We start from the raw sequence: 19711 nt of genomic DNA on the forward strand, positions 1-19711 counted from the left end.
TCAAGCTTCAAGTTTCAAGTTTTAATGTCACACATATACACACATATACAGTGGGGCAAAAACGTATTTAGTCAGCCACCAATTGTGCAAGTTCTCCCACTTAAGAAGATGAGAGAGGCCTGTCATTTTCATCATAGAGTTATAAAAAAAAACGTTGGTAGCTTTTCTATGTTGAAGTTTGAAAATTAATTTACGGCATTTTTCTCCATATTCCGTCCAGTTAACTTTATTTTTTATAATAGATATATAAATATAATATTATTTTATTTTTTATAATATATTACACTGGATCTTTCTTGAATAAGTTCCTCTTTTTGTTTTTCCTCTAACTTATTCTGTGCCTCTGTGGTACAGTTTTTATTACTATCTAACTGTACTGTTAGTCCTTCTGTTTCCTTTGTTAATACGGACTCTTTTGATCTAAATTGCATTTGTTTTAGAGCTGAGTATTGTATTGCATGGCCTCAAGGCACATTTAAAGGTATCCCATACAGTAAGGGGATCTGCTGTACCTAATGTTATGTCTGAAAAAGTCAGTTATAAATTCTTCTCTCCTAGTTCTAAACAATTTATCATCTAGTAGGCTTTGATTACATTTCCAATATCCTCGCCCATGTGGAAATTCTGTAAGAGTAATATATATGCCAATTATTTGATCCGTCCGACCGCATTCTGTCCCCTATCAACACTTTTTAAACTTTTGGTGCCAGAGAGAATGACGTAAGAAAGTAGTCAAGACGACCAGATTGATTAAGCCTCCTCAATGTACCTCTCACTAGGTCAGGATATTAAGCCTCCTCAATGTAGCTCTCACTAGGTCAGGATATTAAGCCTCCTCAATGTACCTCTCACTAGGTCAGGGTATTAAACCTCCTCCATGTATATCTCACTAGGTCAGGGTATTAAACCTCCTCCATGTATATCTCACTAGGTCAGGGTATTAAACCTCCTCCATGTATATCTCACTAGGTCAGGGTATTAAACCTCCTCCATGTATATCTCACTAGGTCAGGATATTAAACCTCCTCCATGTATATCTCACTAGGTCAGGGTATTAAACCTCCTCCATGTATATCTCACTAGGTCAGGATATTAAACCTCCTCAATGTACCTCTCACTAGGTCATGATATTAAGCCTCCTCAATGTACCTCTCACTAGGTCAGGGTATTAAACCTCCTCCATGTATATCTCACTAGGTCAGGATATTAAACCTCCTCCATGTATATCTCACTAGGTCAGGATATTAAGCCTCCTCAATGTACCTCTCACTAGGTCAGGATATTAAGCCTCCTCAATGTACCTCTCACTAGGTCAGGATATTAAGCCTCCTCAATGTACCTCTCACTAGGTCAGGATATTAAGCCTCCTCAATATACCTCTCACTAGGTCAGGATATTAAGCCTCCTCAATGTACCTCTCACTAGGTCAGGATATTAAGCCTCCTCAATGTACCTCTCACTAGGTCAGGATATTAAACCTCCTCAATGTACCTCTCACTAGGTCAGGATATTAAACCTCCTCAATGTACCTCTCACTAGGTCAGGATATTAAGCCTCCTCAATGTACCTCTCACTAGGTCAGGATATTAAGCCTCCTCAATGTACCTCTCACTAGGTCAGGATATTAAACCCTCATGTATATCTCACTAGGTCAGGATATTAAGCCTCCTCAATGTACCTCTCACTAGGTCAGGATATTAAACCTCCTCCATGTACCTCTCAGTAGGTCAGGATATTAAGCCTCCTCAATGTACCTCTCACTAGGTCAGGATATTAAACCTCCTCCATGTATATCTCACTAGGTCAGGATATTAAACCTCCTCAATGTACCTCTCACTAGGTCAGGATATTAAACCTCCTCCATGTATATCTCACTAGGTCAGGATATTAAACCTCCTCCATGTATATCTCACTAGGTCAGGATATTAAACCTCCTCCATGTATATCTCACTAGGTCAGGATATTAAACCTCCTCAATGTACCTCTCACTAGGTCAGGATATTAAACCTCCTCCATGTATATCTCACTAGGTCAGGATATTAAACCTCCTCCATGTATATCTCACAAGGTCAGGGTATTAAACCTCCTCCATGTATATCTCACTAGGTCAGGATATTAAGCCTCCTCAATGTACCTCTCACTAGGTCAGGATATTAAGCCTCCTCAATGTACCTCTCACTAGGTCAGGGTATTAAACCTCCTCCATGTATATCTCACTAGGTCAGGATATTAAACCTCCTCCATGTATATCTCACTAGGTCAGGATATTAAACCTCCTCCATGTATATCTCACTAGGTCAGGATATTAAACCTCCTCAATGTACCTCTCACTAGGTCAGGATATTAAGCCTCCTCAATGTACCTCTCACTAGGTCAGGATATTAAGCCTCCTCAATGTACCTCTCACTAGGTCAGGATATTAAACCTCCTCAATGTACCTCTCACTAGGTCAGGATATTAAACCTCCTCAATGTACCTCTCACTAGGTCAGGATATTAAGCCTCCTCAATGTACCTCTCACTAGGTCAGGATATTAAGCCTCCTCAATGTACCTCTCACTAGGTCAGGATATTAAACCCTCATGTATATCTCACTAGGTCAGGATATTAAGCCTCCTCAATGTACCTCTCACTAGGTCAGGATATTAAACCTCCTCCATGTACCTCTCACTAGGTCAGGATATTAAGCCTCCTCAATGTACCTCTCACTAGGTCAGGATATTAAACCTCCTCCATGTATATCTCACTAGGTCAGGATATTAAACCTCCTCAATGTACCTCTCACTAGGTCAGGATATTAAACCTCCTCCATGTATATCTCACTAGGTCAGGATATTAAACCTCCTCCATGTATATCTCACTAGGTCAGGATATTAAACCTCCTCCATGTATATCTCACTAGGTCAGGATATTAAACCTCCTCAATGTACCTCTCACTAGGTCAGGATATTAAACCTCCTCCATGTATATCTCACTAGGTCAGGATATTAAACCTCCTCCATGTATATCTCACAAGGTCAGGGTATTAAACCTCCTCCATGTATATCTCACTAGGTCAGGATATTAAGCCTCCTCAATGTACCTCTCACTAGGTCAGGATATTAAGCCTCCTCAATGTACCTCTCACTAGGTCAGGGTATTAAACCTCCTCCATGTATATCTCACTAGGTCAGGATATTAAACCTCCTCCATGTATATCTCACTAGGTCAGGATATTAAACCTCCTCCATGTATATCTCACTAGGTCAGGATATTAAACCTCCTCCATGTATATCTCACTAGGTCAGGATATTAAACCTCCTCCATGTATATCTCACTAGGTCAGGATATTAAACCTCCTCCATGTATATCTCACTAGGTCAGGATATTAAACCTCCTCCATGTATATCTCACTAGGTCAGGATATTAAACCTCCTCCATGTATATCTCACAAGGTCAGGGTATTAAACCTCCTCCATGTATATCTCACTAGGTCAGGATATTAAGCCTCCTCAATGTACCTCTCACTAGGTCAGGATATTAAGCCTCCTCAATGTACCTCTCACTAGGTCAGGGTATTAAACCTCCTCCATGTATATCTCACTAGGTCAGGATATTAAACCTCCTCCATGTATATCTCACTAGGTCAGGATATTAAACCTCCTCCATGTATATCTCACTAGGTCAGGATATTAAACCTCCTCCATGTATATCTCACTAGGTCAGGATATTAAACCTCCTCCATGTATATCTCACTAGGTCAGGATATTAAACCTCCTCCATGTATATCTCACTAGGTCAGGATATTAAACCTCCTCCATGTATATCTCACTAGGTCAGGATATTAAATCTCCTCCATGTATATCTCACTAGGTCAGGGTATTAAACCTCCTCCATGTATATCTCACTAGGTCAGGATATTAATCCTCCTCCATGTATATCTCACTAGGTCAGGATATTAAACCTCCTCCATGTATATCTCACTAGGTCAGGATATTAATCCTCCTCCATGTATATCTCACTAGGTCAGGATATTAAACCCTCATGTATATCTCGCTAGGTCGGGTGTAGCTCAGTTGGTAGAGCATGGCGCTTGTAACGCCAGGGTAGTGGGTTCGATCCCCGGGACCACCCATACGTAGAATGTATGCACACATGACTGTAAGTCGCTTTGGATAAAAGCGTCTGCTAAATGGCATATATTATATTAAACCCTCATGTATATCTCACTAGGTCAGGATATTAATCCTCCATATGTCCACTAATTCCATTATATCCATGATTGAAATGAATGTTGCAACCTACAAACCCCACAACGCAGTAATCAATAACAATGGAGTACTAGAAGAAAAACAACACACAAATAAAAAAAATAAGAAATATGAAATACATAATAAAGTATGCAGACTATATACAGGAACTATTTAAAAAGAGTCAGTTCCTGTGTCATATTAACAATGTACAGGGATACTGGAGTGATGGAGGTAGATATGTATAGGGGGAAGGAGACAGGGATACTGGAGTGATGGAGGTAGATATGTAGAGGGGGAAGGAGACAGGGATACTGGAGTGATGGAGGTAGATATGTATAGGGGGAAGGAGACAGGGATACTGGAGTGATGGAGGTAGATATGTATAGGGGGAAGGGGACAGGGAGGTAGATATGTAGAGGGGGAAGGAGACAGGGATACTGGAGTGATGGAGGTAGATATGTATAGGGGTAATGAGACAGGGATACTGGAGTGATGGAGGTAGATACGTATAGGGGACAGGGATACTGGAGTGATGGAGGTAGATATGTATAGGGGGAAGGAGACAGGGATACTGGAGTGATGGAGGTAGATATGTATAGGGGGAAGGAGACAGGGATACTGGAGTGATGGAGGTAGATATGTATAGGGGTAATGAGACAGGGATACTGGAGTGATGGAGGTAGATATGTAAAGGGGGAAGGTGACTATATACAGGGTCAGTACCATATTAACAATGTACAGGGATACTGGAGTGATGGAGGTAGATATGTATAGGGGGAAGGTGACTATATACAGGGTCAGTACCATATTAACAATGTTCAGGGATACTGGAGTGATGGAGGTAGATATGTATAGGGGTAAGGTGACTATATACAGGGTCAGTACCATATTAACAATGTACAGGGATACTGGAGTGATGGAGGTAGATATGTATAGGGGGAAGGAGACAGGGATACTGGAGTGATGGAGGTAGATATGTATAGGGGAAGGGGGCAGGGATACTGGAGTGATGGAGGTAGATATGTAGAGGGGGAAGGGGACAGGGATACTGTAGTGATGGAGGTAGATATGTATAGGGGGAAGGAGACAGGGATACTGGAGTGATGGAGGTAGATATGTATAGAGGTAAGGTGACAGGGATACTGGAGTGATGGAGGTAGATATGTATAGGGGGAAGGAGACAGGGATACTGGAGTGATGGAGGTAGATATGTATAGGGGTAAGGGAACTATATACAGGGTCAGTACCATATTAACAATGTACAGGGATACTGGAGTGATGGAGGTAGATATGTAGAGGGGTAAGGTATGTGTGTGTGTGTGTGTGTGTGTGTGTGTGTGTGTGTGTGTGTGTGTGTGTGTGTGTGTGTGTGTGTGTGTGTGTGTGTGTGTGTGTGTGTGTGTGTGTGTGTGTGTGTGTGTGTGTTGGAGTTACATTGTGTGTGTGTGTGTGTGTGCGTTGGAGTTACAGTGTGCGTGTGTGTGTGTGTTGGAGTTACAGTGTGTGTGTGTGTGTGTGTGTGTGTGTGTGTGTGTGTGTGTGTGTGTGTGTGTGTGTGTGTGTGTGTGTGTGTGTGTGTGTGTGTGTGTGTGTGTGTGTGTTGGAGTTACAGTGTGTGTGTGTGTGTGTTGGAGTTACAGTGTGTGTGTGTGTGTGTGTGTGTGTGTGTGTGTGTGTGTGTGTGTGTGTGTGTGTGTGTGTGTGTGTGTGTGTGTGTGTGTGTTGGAGTTACAGTGTGTGTGTGTTGGAGTTACAGTGTGTGTGTGTGTGTGTGTTGAAGTTACAGTGTGTGTGTGTGTGTTGGAGTTACAGTGTGTGTGTGTGTGTTGGAGTTACATGTGTGTGTGTGTGTGTGTGTGTGTGTGTGTGTGTTGTGTGTGTGTGTGTGTGTGTGTGTGTGTGTGTGTGTGTGTGTGTGTGTGTGTGTGTGTGTGTGTGTGTGTGTGTGTGTGTGTGTGTGTGTGTGTGTGTGTGTGTGTGTTGGAGTTACAGTGTGTGTGTGTGTGTGTGTGTTGTAGTTACAGTGTGTGTGTGTGTGTGTGTGTGTGTGTGTGTGTGTGTGTGTGTGTGTGTGTGTGTGTGTGTGTGTGTGTGTGTGTGTGTGTGTGTGTGTGTGTGTGTGTGTGTGTGTGTGTGTGTGTGTGTTGGAGTTACAGTGTGTGTGTGTGTGTGTGTGTTGTAGTTACAGTGTGTGTGTGTGTGTGTGTGTGTGTGTGTGTGTGTGTGTGTGTGTGTGTGTGTGTGTGTGTGTGTGTGTGTGTGTGTGTGTGTGTGTGTGTGTCAGGATTTGGCCAGGGTTGTTCCGGTTTTTGGTCACTAGATGCCCCCATTGTGCTTTTTGACCTTTTGTTTTCCCTTGATCCCCATTATTATTTGCACCTGTGCCTCGTTTCCCCTGATTGTATTTAAACCCTTTGTTTTCCTCTGTTCTTTGCTCTGTGTTTGTATGTTAGCACCCAGCCATAGTACTCTGAGAACTCTTGTTGATCCCGGTGGACTCTCTTGTGGAATTCTGTTTTTTGTTCTTGTTTATTTATTTTTGAGTATCTTTTGAGGCTTTTTATGCTTTACCTTCCACCTTGTGGATTTACCTTTTTGTCTTGGAGGATTACCTTTGTTCTTGTGGAATTCCTTTTGAGGTTGTGGAGTTACATGTTTTCCTGAAGGACTTCACTTTTTACTTCATTAAATACACCGTCTCAAGTACTGCTGTGTCTGCCTCATCTTCTGGGTTCTGCCGACTATTTGTGGCTCATTTGGTTAAGTGACTGTTTCTCACTCTGGAGACCCGGGTTCGTAACCGGGTCCTGACAGTGTGTGTGTGTGTGTGTGTTGGAGTTACTGTGTGTGTGTGTGTGTTGGAGTTACTGTGTGTGTGAGTGTTGGAGTTACTGTGTGTGTGAGTGTTGGAGTTACAGTGTGAGTGTTGGAGTTACTGTGTGTGTGAGTGTTGGAGTTACAGTGAGTGTGTGACTGTTGGAGTTACTGTGTGTGTGTGTGTGTGTGTGTGTGTGTGTGTGTGTGTGTGTGTGTGTGTGTGTGTGTGTGTGTGTCTGAGTGTTGGAGTTACAGTGAGTGTGTGTGTGTCTGAGTGTTGGAGTTACAGTGAGTGTGTGTGTGTCTGAGTGTTGGAGTTACAGTGAGTGTCTGAGTGTTGGAGTTACAGTGAGTGTCTGAGTGTTGGAGTTACAGTGAGTGTGTGTGTGTCTGAGTGTTGGAGTTACAGTGTGTGTGTGTGTGTGTGTGTGTGTGTGTGTGTGTGTGTGTGTGTCTGAGTGTGTGTGTGTCTGAGTGTTGGAGTTACAGTGAGTGTCTGAGTGTTGGAGTTACAGTGAGTGTGTGTGTGTCTGAGTGTTGGAGTTACAGTGTGTGTGTGTGTGTGTGTGTGTGTGTGTGTGTGTGTGTGTGTGTGTGTGTGTGTGTGTGTGTGTGTGTGTGTGTGTGTGTGTGTGTGTGTGTGTGTGTGTGTGTGTGTGTGTGTGTGTGTGTGTCTGAGTGTTGGAGTTACAGTGAGTGTCTGAGTGTTGGAGTTACAGTGAGTGTGAGTGTTTACAGAGACAGTGCACAATACTGAGATAAAAAAGATGCTTGGTAAACTGGTCTGTGTAGCTATTTTGTTCGTTATTGTTCAGTCGTATTTCTTGGGGATAGAAGCTGTTCAAGAGCCTGATGCACCAATACCTCTTACCGTGCGACAGCAGAGAAAACAGTATATGGCTCGGGTGGTTGGGGTCTTTTTGGCAATTTTTCCGGCCTTTCTTTTCACACCGCCTGATATAGAGGTCCTAGATGTCAGGGAGCTGGGCCCCAGTGATGTACTGGGCTGTCCGCACCACCCTCTGATATAGAGGTACTGAATGGCAGGGAGCTGGGCCCCAGTGATGTACTGGGCTGTCCGCAACACCCTCTGATATAGAGGTACTGAATGGCAGGGAGCTGGGCCCCAGTGATGTACTGGGCTGTCCACAACACCCTCTGACATAGAGGTACTGAATGGCAGGGAGCTGGGCCCCAGTGATGTACTGGGCTGTCCGCAACACCCTCTGACATAGAGGTACTGAATGGCAGGGAGCTGGGCCCCAGTGGTGTACTGGGCTGTCCTCACCACCCTCTGATATAGAGGTCCTGGATGTCAGGGAGCTGGGCCCCAGTGGTGTACTGGGCTGTCCTCACCACCCTCTGATATAGAGGTCCTGGATGTCAGGGAGCTGGGCCCCAATGATGTACTGGGCTGTCCTCACCACCCTCTGATATAGAGATCCTGGATGACAGGGAGCTGGGCCCCAGTGGTGTACTGGGCTGTCCACACTACCTTTCTAAAGGCCATGCGATCGAGGGCGGTGCTATTGCCATACCATGCAGTGAAACAGCCAGTCAATATTCTTTCAGTGGAATAGCTGTAGAACCTTTTCAGGATATTTGTATTTGTATTTATTACAGATGCCCCTCTCACCTCCCCTCTTACTAGGGTCCTACAAAATTTAAGGCAGTTTATGCTATTTTAAAACATTACAATAGATTCAAAGATTTCACGAGACACTGTGTGCCCTCAGGCCCCTACTCCACCACTCTCACATATCTACAGGACTAAATACATGTGTATGTATAGTACCAATGTTTGTGTTGCTTCACAGTCCCTCTGTTCCATAAGGTGTTTTTTTTTAATCTAATTTTACTGCTGCATCAGTTACTTGGTGTGGAATAGAGTTCCGTGTAGTCATGTAGCTCTATGTAGTACTGTGGAATAGAGTTCCATGTAGTCATGTAGCTCTATGTAGTACTGTGGAATAGAGTTCCATGTAGTCATGTAGCTCTATGTAGTACTGTGCGCCTCCCATAGTCTGTTCTGTGATCAGGCCGACCACCATCATGTCGTAAGCGAACTTGATAATGGTGGTGGAGTCGTGTGCGGCCACACAGTCGTGGGTGAACAGGGAGTACAGGAGGGGACTAAGCACACACCCCTGTGGGACGCCTGTGTTAAGGGTCAGAGCGTTGGAGGGGATGTTGCCTACCCTCACCATCTGGGTTCGGCCGTTCAGGAAGTCCAGGATCCAGTTGCAGAGGGAGGTGTTCAGACCCAGATTCCCAAGCTTGGTGACAAGCTTTTAGGGGGTAATGTTGTTGAACGCTGAGCTGTAGTCAATGAACAGCATTCTGACGTAGGTTTTCCAAATAAAAACGTATTATTATGATGATATGCACACAGTGCTAGTGACTACTGCGTCCATATCAAGTATTGGGTTGCACAATTCTGGTGACATTCCAAAAATTCCCAGGTTTCCCAAAATCCCGGTTGGTTGATTTCTGGATTTCATACTTTTTCAAGGAATCTTCGAACCGGAAATTCTACAAAACCTTTATGGAAAGTAATTGTATTCAAATAAAAAAAACCTTGTCAAGCCAGAGATGCGTTTAATATTTTACGTTAACATTTACAAGCACAATCAAGAATTGTATCTTGGACTTACCTCAAACAGGTTTACGGACTCCAGAGTCATGTCTGTTTTTACAGAGAGTTGGTGAGATCTTTTTTCGTCATCGTCGATCACGCACTTATAGGAACCGTTCTGAGGTGCCACTTCCTTGGTGAGCTGCATGAGGTCTCACAGTCCAATCACTGAATGGAAGAAGGATAGAGTGATGTCATTAACACATGTGTGCACGCAGGATAACACACATACACACACTCTTCCAGTAAGATTGTCTAGCAGCAGACTCCACAGTACACCTTAAAAGACCACAAATACATACCTAGTCAAAATAGACATTTCCCTCGCAAACAAAACATGCTAGTTTTGTTGCCAGTTCTTTATTCTCCCATTTAGTCTCACTATAGAAGGTTAATGGACGGGACTGGGGGTGGGGAGTGGGGGTGAGGGGGAGGTGAGAGGAGGGGAGGTGAGGTGGGGAGGGGAGAGGGGAGTGGAAGTGAAGGTTGGTGAGGAGGTGAGGAGCAGAGGGGGGGGGAGAGGTCTTGAGTGTAGTCCAATGACCAAGTAACTGTCTGACATTGGTGAAGACTAGGGAGGGAGGGAGGGAGGCTGTTGCCTCAGTCCTGGATGGTGGACAGTATATGCACACAAACATAAAACACTTTGAAAAGGAAAAAGGGAAATGAGCTGCATTATCTAGTTAATTTTCTATCTCCGTCTTTTTAAACTCTTGCAGAACATTCTCCTTGACGTCTGGTATAGTTCATATTACCAGTAGAAAACAGAAAGAGACAAACAGAAAGGTTTGTTTATCATTGGACAGTGAGGTATTCACAATGAACCAAACGGAAATGCAATTGTATCATTGGACAGTGAGGTATTCACAAGGAACCAAACGGAAATGCAATTGTATCATTGGACAGTGAGGTATTCACAAGGAACCAAACGGAAATGCAATTGTATCATTGGACAGTGAGGTATTCACAAGGAACCAAACGGAAATGCAATTGTATCATTGGACAGTGAGGTATTCACAAGGAACCAAACGGAAATGCAATTTTATCATTGGACAGTGAGGTATTCACAAGGAATCAAACGGAAATGCAATTTTATCATTGGACAGTGAGGTATTCACAAGGAACCAAACGGAAATGCAATTTTATCATTGGACAGTGAGGTATTCACAAGGAACCAAACGGAAATGCAATTTTATCATTGGACAGTGAGGTATTCACACGGAACCAAACGGAAATGCAATTGTATCATTGGACAGTGAGGTATTCACAAGGAACCAAACGGAAATGCAATTGTATCATTGGACAGTGAGGTATTCACAAGGAACCAAACGGAAATGCAATTTTATCATTGGACAGTGAGGTATTCACACGGAATCAAACGGAAATGCAATTGTATCATTGGACAGTGAGGTATTCACAAGGAACCAAACGGAAATGCAATTGTATCATTGGACAGTGAGGTATTCACAAGGAACCAAACAGAAGCAAACGTGCCGAATCAGAAGAGAACCCAGCTGAATCTGTCTCGAAGAAACTCTTGTTTTCGTTGCACAACGTTGTGTGACAGTTTTGCTACGCTGTGCACTAATGCACATGACCCTGGTGGTTCCGCTTTGGTCTCAAAGTGTTTCCTCCTGACGTGTTATAAACAAAACACTCTTTTTCATTTTCTGTTTGGTGCCTGCAGGAGATGACCTTGGTCTGGTGAAACTCCATCTCTTGACAGCTACTCATGAAGGCTGCTGTTTTTTTTTTTTTTTTTTTTTAATCTAAGACTATTGTGTGTTTTATCATAGTAACATTTTTAAAAAAGCACCTCAAACAACTATTCAACATCACACAACAATCTCAAATTACATGACACACCCACATTGCATGACACACCCACATTACATGACAATCCTACATTACATGACAAACCCTCATTACATGACAATCCCACATTACATGACACACCCACATTAACATGACACACCCACATGAACCTTTCTGTGATTATAACCACCGTATGTACATACAGTGCCTTCGGAAAGTATTCAGACCCCTTGACTTTTTCCACATTTTGTTACGTTACAGACTTATTCTCAATTAGATTAAGTAGATTTCTCCCTCATCAATATACACATAATTCCCCATGATAACAAAGCGAAAAAAAGTTTAGACATTTTTGCAAATTTATTACAAATAAAAACATATTTACCTTATTTACATAAGTATTCAGACCCTTTGCCATGAGACTCGAAATTGAGTTTCGGTGCATCCTGTTTCTATATATCGTCCTTGAGATGTTTCTGCAACTTGATTGGAGTCCACCTGTGGTAAATTTAATTGATTGGACATGATTTGGAAAGGCACATACCTGTCTATATAAGGTCCCACAGTTGACAGTGCATGTCAGAGCAAAAACCAAATCATGAGGTTGAAGGAATTGTCCGTAGAGCTCTGAGACAGGATTGTGTCGAGGCACAGATCTGGGGAAGGGTACCAAAAAATGTCTGCAGCATTGAAGGTCCCAAAGAACACAGTGGCCTCCATTATTCTTAAATGGAAGAAGTTTGGAAACACCAAGACTCTTCCTAGAGCTGGCTGACCGGAAAACTGAGCAATCTGGGGAGAAGGGCCTTGGTCAGGGAGGTGACCAAGAACCCAATGGTCACTCTGACAGAGCTTCAGAGAACCTCTGCATGAGATGGGAGAACCTTCCAGAAGGTCTCTGCAGTACTCCACCAATCAGGACTTTATGGTAGAGGGGCCAGACGGAAGCCACTCCTCAGTAAAAGGCACATGACAGCCCGCTTGGAGTTTGCCGAAAGGCTTCTAAAGGACTCTGAGCATTAGAAACAAGATTCTCTGGCCTGATGAAACCAAGATTGAACTCTTTGGCCTGAATGCCAAGCATCACGTCTGGAGGAAACCTGGCACCATCCCTACGGTGATGCATGGTGGTGGCAGCATCATGCTGTGGGGATGTTTTTCAGTAGCAGGGACTGGGAAACTAACCAGGATCAAGGAAAAGTTAAACGGAGAAAAGTACAGGGAGATCCTTTATGAAAATATGCTCCAGAGTGTTCAGGAACTCACACTGTCGCAAAGATGTTGTATTGTGATGTCATTATGGGGCATTGTGATGTCATTATGGGGTATTGTGATGTTGTGATGTCATTATGGGGCATTGTGATGTCATTATGGGGCATTGTGATGTCATTATGGGGTATTGTGATGTTGTGATGTCATTATGGGGCATTGTGATGTCATTATGGGGTATTGTCTGTAGATTGATGAGGGGAAAAAACTATTTAATACATTTTAGAATGCGGCTGCAATGTAACAAAATGTAGAAAAAGTCAAAGGGTCTGAATACTTTCCAAATGCACTCGATCTTGATATATACAGTAAGGCTGTATGGACAGCCTGGGGAGAGACTACATGTTCTATACTATAGATATATACAGTAAGGCTGTATGGACAGCCTGGGGGGAGACTACATGTTCTATACTATAGATATATACAGTAAGGCTGTATGGACAGCCTGGGGAGAGACTACATGTTCTATACTATAGATATATACAGTAAGGCTGTATGGACAGCCTGGGGGGAGACTACATGTTCTATACTATAGATATATACAGTAAGGCTGTATGGACAGCCTGGACAGGGGGGAGACTACATGTTCTATACTATAGATATATACAGTAAGGCTGTATGGACAGCCTGGGGAGAGACTACATGTTCTATACTATAGATATATACAGTAAGGCTGTATGGACAGCCTGGGGAGAGACTACATGTTCTATACTATAGATATATACAGTAAGGCTGTATGGACAGCCTGGGGGGAGACTACATGTTCTATACTATAGATATATACAGTAAGGCTGTATGGACAGCCTGGGGGGAGACTACATGTTCTATACTATAGATATATACAGTAAGGCTGTATGGACAGCCTGGGGGGAGACTACATGTTCTATACTATAGATATATACAGTAAGGCTGTATGGACAGCCTGGGAGGAGACTACATGTTCTATACTATAGATATATACAGTAAGGCTGTATGGACAGCCTGGGAGGAGACTACATGTTCTATACTATAGATATATACAGTAAGGCTGTATGGTCAGCCTGGGGGGAGTCGACATGTTCTCTAGTGAAGCCATAATGCATACATCAATGGTCTACGTCCCTACGGGCCCCGGTCCAAACTGGAGCACTATGTGAGGAGCAGGGTGCCATTTGGGTCTCCGACAATGTTTTTCACCTGGTGGCTCCATTCATCTCTCGTTGAGAGAGAATGAGGCTTTTCTAAATTGCGATCAATATTGGCCTTGGCCTGTCTCAGTGGCTGAGTTATCCATCCAGCTATGACCACATGGCAACTGGTTATTTACATTGAATACATTGAAAAAGATATGCCTATCGTGGCTGTTTTTACCCCCGCCTTGCTCTGAGCTGAAATAACAGTACAGGTTACACCAAGGAATGGTGGTTGGTGTCAATGTCTTTTCAATTCCAGTCAATTCAGGAAGTACTCTTACCGTATAAAAAAAAGGTGGTTCCAGGTAGAACCCTTTTAGGTTCCAGGTAGAACCCTTTTGGTTCCAGGTAGAACCCTTTTAGGTTCCTCGTAGAACCCTGTTGGTTCCAGGTAGAACCCTTTTGGTTCCAGGTGGAACCCTTTAGGTTCCAGGTAGAACACTTTTGGTTCCAGGTAGAACACTTTTAGGTTCCTGGTAGAACCCTTTTAGGTTCCAGGTAGAACCCTTTTGGTTCCAGGTAGAACCCTTTTAGGTTCCTCGTAGAACCCTTTTGGTTCCAGGTAGAACCCTTTTGGTTCCAGGTGGAACCCTTTAGGTTCCAGGTAGAACCCTTTAGGTTCCAGGTGGAACCCTTTTGGTTCCAGGTAGAACCCTTTTGGTTCCAGGTAGAACCCTTTTAGGTTCCTGGTAGAACACTTTTGGTTCCAGGTTCCAAAAGGGTTCTACATGGAAACATTTTTACTAAGAGTGTACAGTGCCTGCAGAAAGTATTCATACCCTATTAGTTATTCCACATTTTGTTACAGCCTGAATTCAACATGGATTCAATAGATTTTACCACATAATGACAAAGTGAAAACATGTTTTTAGAAAAACAAAACAATCCAATTTACATAAGTATTCCCACCCGTTGGTAAATTCTGTGTATAAGCACCTTTGGACACTCAAGATTGTTCACTGCCTTCTTGGTAAGCAACTACAGTGTAGATGTGGCATTGTGTTTTAGGTTATTGTCCTGCTGAAAGGTGAATTCATCTCCCAGTGTCTGTTGGAAAGCAGACTGAACCAGGTTTCCCTCAAGTATTGTGCCAGTGCTTAGCTTCATTCCAATTATTTTGTATCATAAAAACTCCCCATTCCTTAACGATTACAAGCATACCCATAACATGATGCAGCCACCACTCTGCTTGAAAATATGGATAGTAGTACTCAATAATGTGTTGTATTGAATTGTCCCCAAGCATAACACTTTGTATTCAGGTGAATTGCTTTGCCAAATGTTTTTGCAGTATTACTTTAGTGTCTTGTTGCAAACAGGATGAATGTTTTGGAATACTTTTATATTCTGTACAGGATTCCTTCTTTTCCACTCTGTCATTTAAGTTAGTATTGTGGAGAAACTACAATGTTGTTGATCCATCCTCAGTTTTCTCCTATCACAGCCATTAAACTCTGTAGCTGTTTTAATGTAACTGTGTTAAAGTCACCATGTGCGTCATGGTGAAATCCCTGAGCAGTATCTTTCCTCTCCGGCAACTGACTTAGGATGGACGCCTGTATCTTTATAGTGACTGGTTGCATTGATACATCATCCCAAGTGGAATGAATAGCCACCATGCTTAAAGGGATATTCAATGTCTGCATTTACATTTTTACCCATCTACTAATAGGTGCCTTTGTTTGCGAGGCATCCCTGGTTTTTGCGCTTGAATCTGTGTTTGAAATGTATTGCTGAAGGGACCATACAGGTGTGTGGGGTACAGAGATGAGGTAGTCATTCAAAATAATATTGTGTTAAAAAGCTTTATTGCACACTGAGTGAGTCCATGCAATTTATTATGTGACTTGTTAAGCACATGTGACTTGTTAAGCCTAAAACTTTTTTTTAGGCTTACCGCAACAAATGGGTTGAACACTTATTGACTCAAAACATTTCAGCTTTTCATAGTTAAAAAAAAAAATAATAATGTAAAAATATTGATAGATGATTCCACTTTGACGTTATGTGGTATCGTGTGACAAAACAAAGTGAAGTCTAATCCATTTTAAATTCAGGCTGTGACAAAACAAAGTGAAGTCTAATCCATTTTAAATTCAGGCTGTGACAAAACAAAGTGAAGTCTAATCCATTTTAAATTCAGGCTGTGACAAAATGTGGGAAAACAATCTAAATCATGTTTGAGGCACTCTGGATGCAATGTTTTTTACAGAACTGTTCAAACTAGATGATAGGGACACTGTGGACAAAAGGGGGAAAACATTTAAAGAATCAATTTAAAGAATACATTTAACGAAAACATTTAACGAAAACATTTAAAGAAAACATTTAAAGAAAACATTTAATGAAAACATTTAAAGAAAACATTTAAAGAGTCATAAGGTGAATGCACCAATTTGTAAGTCGCTCTGGATAAGAACGTCTGCTAAATGACTTAAATGTAAATGTAAATACATTTAAAGAATACATTTAAAGAAAACATTTACCGGGGTATGAATACTTTCTGAAGGCCCTTCACCATTGATCTGTATATAATATCTCCATTCTTATGTAGTTTAATTTGTTTACTATTTAATTGTTATTATCATTTTAAACTCTACATCGTTGGGAAATGAAATCGTAATCAAAGCATTTCATGGAAACGTCTACACCAGTTGTAACATTTGATTTGATTCTATTTATTAGGCTTTTTTTTCAATTTTCGTTCCCAAATGGCACCCTATTATTTTATTTTTTATAGTGCACTACTTTTGCCAAGCGCCCTATGGACCCAGGTCAAAAGTAGTGTACTATAAAGGGATTAGGGGGCCATTTGGGATGGACACAGAGACTTGGGAAGCTTGTATCTGTAGATATCGGTTTCATTAATTAACCGGGTGATCATTCTCCTGTTTGCTGGGAACAAAGAAATCCAGGAAATGACATTAAACCACAGTCAACATGGTGAACGGTTGCCAAGCGATGGAGGAGTAGTTGCTTGATATACAGTATATATGTATATTGTATATAGTTACTGTTTATATACTCACTGCAAAGGACATGACAGTCCTCCCCCACCCCAATGCAATCTGTTGCTTTAATAGTGTACCGTGTGTGTGTGTGTGTGTGTGTGTGTGTGTGTGTGTGTGTGTGTGTGTGTGTGTGTGTGTGTGTGCGTGCGTGCGTGCGTGCGTGCGTGCGTGCGTGCGTGCGTGCGTGCGTGCGTGAAAGAGGATGTTTAGCTGTCTAGCTTGTTATACTATCCTGATAACATATGTATTGCTATAGTAACTATAAATTAGCCAATGGTGTCAGCATGCTAAAGTCTCAGAGAAATAATTGTGCTTCATGACTTCAAAATATTATATATAATATATTAAGTGTTCTTGAGAAGGTCCCCATTACACAGTGATATAAAACATGTAATGCAATCGCACCTCAGTCACTCTGCCTTTCCTGACCACAGATCTTAAATCTAGATGAGATGTTAAATAGACACACAACTTAAGAAGATACAGCGTAGTGATAAGTAAAGCATGTAGTCAGGATTCTTGAAAGGCGGGATAACTGTATTTTTTTACAGTTGAAAGGAAAGAAAACATTGATTTTAACGGGACTTTCATAATTAGAAAGATTTGCTTTTGGAATTTTCCAGATATTCGGCTCCGTGCCAGGAAATGCCCTTGTCCGGAGGAAAAGATCCCAATTCCAAACTCTCTCTCTCAAAAAATGTTTTGATTCAAATTCCACAAACTCTGTATGATCCTAACTTAACCAGGAATGATTTAAAGCAACGGAGGAAACGGAGGAAAAACTGAATTGAGGAGGAAACGGAGGAAAAACTGAATTGAGGAGGAAACGGAGGAAAAACTGAATTGGTAATTTGTGTAAACTTCACTTCAATAAAGAAGAACATTTATATTTTTGTCCACTGAGTAAAACATTAACTCCATCAGAATACTGAAAAATCTGATTGAATGTTTTTTTTTTTTTTTTTAGTTAATAATTTTCTATGTTTGTATTGAACGGTCTGAAACTCTAGAAACTCTTTATTTGGGTCGATTCTCTCTTCACGGTAAACATTTCAACTAACAATCTACTAACCCTAACATGAACTATAACCCTCACCCTCTTTCTAAACCCAACCTTAGCAAGCAGATAGTGTGATGAAAGTACGACCATTCTCTGGAGAGAATCTATAGATGCAACATCCGGACTGTACAAATAAAGTGTGATCGTATTTGTTGTCAACTCCATCAAGGCTCAGGTCAAATGTTTTATATCACTGTTCTACAACATGCATCAACTATTGACATATTTTCTGTGACCAAAGCGCTAATGTTTGTTTTAGAAATGTTGTTTTATATATGACATTTAGCAGACACTTTTATCCAAAGAGACTTACAGTCATGTGTGCATACATTCTACGTATGGGTGGTCCCGAGGATCGAACCCACTACCCTGGCGTTACAAGCGCCATGCTCTACCAACTGAGCTACAGAAGGACCACATTGAGCTTATGTTCTGAATCTAGAAAAACATGCCAATAAAATTAACCCTGGAGCACTATATAGTACTATAAAATTAAACAAAAATAGGTTTGGAGATTTGTATTAAATAAATAAATAAATAAATGTTAGAATTAAACAATCAGAGCCTTCAATAAACAATTGTTGGACAATAAACATGAAAAATGAAATGCCTTTTATGGTCGTTCTAGATTCATGAAATCAAAACCCTCTTTCCCACAACCCTGTTTGTGTTATTACGACATAGGAAGGTAAAGAAGGAAGCTGAAAAAGCCATAGAAAGAGAGGGACTTTACATACCTCTTCAGGGGTTAGGCTGGTCGTTTGGTTGGCTGGTTGGATGCTGACTGCCTCTGAGTAGAGCAGACTGCTGTGGTCTCCCAGTACGGGGCAAGTCATGGTTTAAGTACTGTAGTTGTCACAGTTCAGGGACTTCCCATTCAGACCTGGGTTCAAACAGTATGTGAAACCTTTCAAACACTTTTAGCGTTTGTACTAGTCTGTCTGGAGTGCCAGTTTGTACTAGTCTGTCTGGAATAACCCCTTATTCCCTAGTGCACTACTTTTGATAGGCCTCTGGTTTTCTTACGTCTTTGTTTTAAGTATGGTCAGGGCGTGAGTTATGTTATTTTCTCTATGATTTGGGATTTCTGTGTTTGGCCTGGTATGGTTCTCAATCAGAGGCAGCTGTCAATCGTTGTCCCTGATTGAGAACCATACTTATGTAGCCTGGTTGTCCCTGACTGAGAACCATACTTAGGTAGCCTGGTTGTCCCTGACTGAGAACCATACTTAGGTAGCCTGGTTGTCCCTGATTGAGAATCATACTTAGGTAGCCTGGTTGTCCCTGATTGAGAACCATACTTAGGTAGCCTGGTTGTCCCTGATTGAGAATCATACTTAGGTAGCCTGGTTGTCCCTGATTGAGAATCATACTTAGGTAGCCTGGTTGTCCCTGATTGAGAATCATACTTAGGTAGCCTGATTGTCCCTGACTGAGAACCATACTTAGGTAGCCTGGTTGTCCCTGATTGAGAACCATACTTAGGTAGCCTGGTTGTCCCTGACTGAGAACCATACTTAGGTAGCCTGGTTGTCCCTGATTGAGAATCATACTTAGGTAGCCTGGTTGTCCCTGACTGAGAACCATACTTAGGTAGCCTGGTTGTCCCTGATTGAGAACCATACTTAGGTAGCCTGGTTGTCTCTGATTGAGAACCATACTTAGGTAGCCTGGTTGTCCCTGATTGAGAACCATACTTAG

General features: G+C 42.0%; 1 protein-coding gene across 2 annotated transcripts in view; it reads right to left on the reverse strand.

The window, feature by feature from the left end:
• Positions 1–18820, reverse strand: part of LOC123991436 (transient receptor potential cation channel subfamily A member 1-like) — an 86745-nt gene extending 67925 nt beyond the window's left edge. For both annotated transcript variants that reach the window (XM_046293048.1, XM_046293047.1), the window contains exons 1-2: positions 18748–18820; positions 9703–9851 (exon numbers count right to left, since the gene is read on the reverse strand). In XM_046293048.1, the coding sequence (XP_046149004.1) occupies positions 9703–9831 (129 nt within the window). In that variant the 5' untranslated portion in view covers positions 9832–9851; positions 18748–18820. The remainder of the gene's footprint in view (positions 1–9702; positions 9852–18747) is intronic.
• Positions 18821–19711: the final 891 nt, after the last annotated feature.

This window comes from Oncorhynchus gorbuscha, linkage group LG12, assembly GCF_021184085.1.
Source record: "Oncorhynchus gorbuscha isolate QuinsamMale2020 ecotype Even-year linkage group LG12, OgorEven_v1.0, whole genome shotgun sequence".
Classification (NCBI taxonomy): Eukaryota; Metazoa; Chordata; class Actinopteri; order Salmoniformes; family Salmonidae; genus Oncorhynchus; species Oncorhynchus gorbuscha.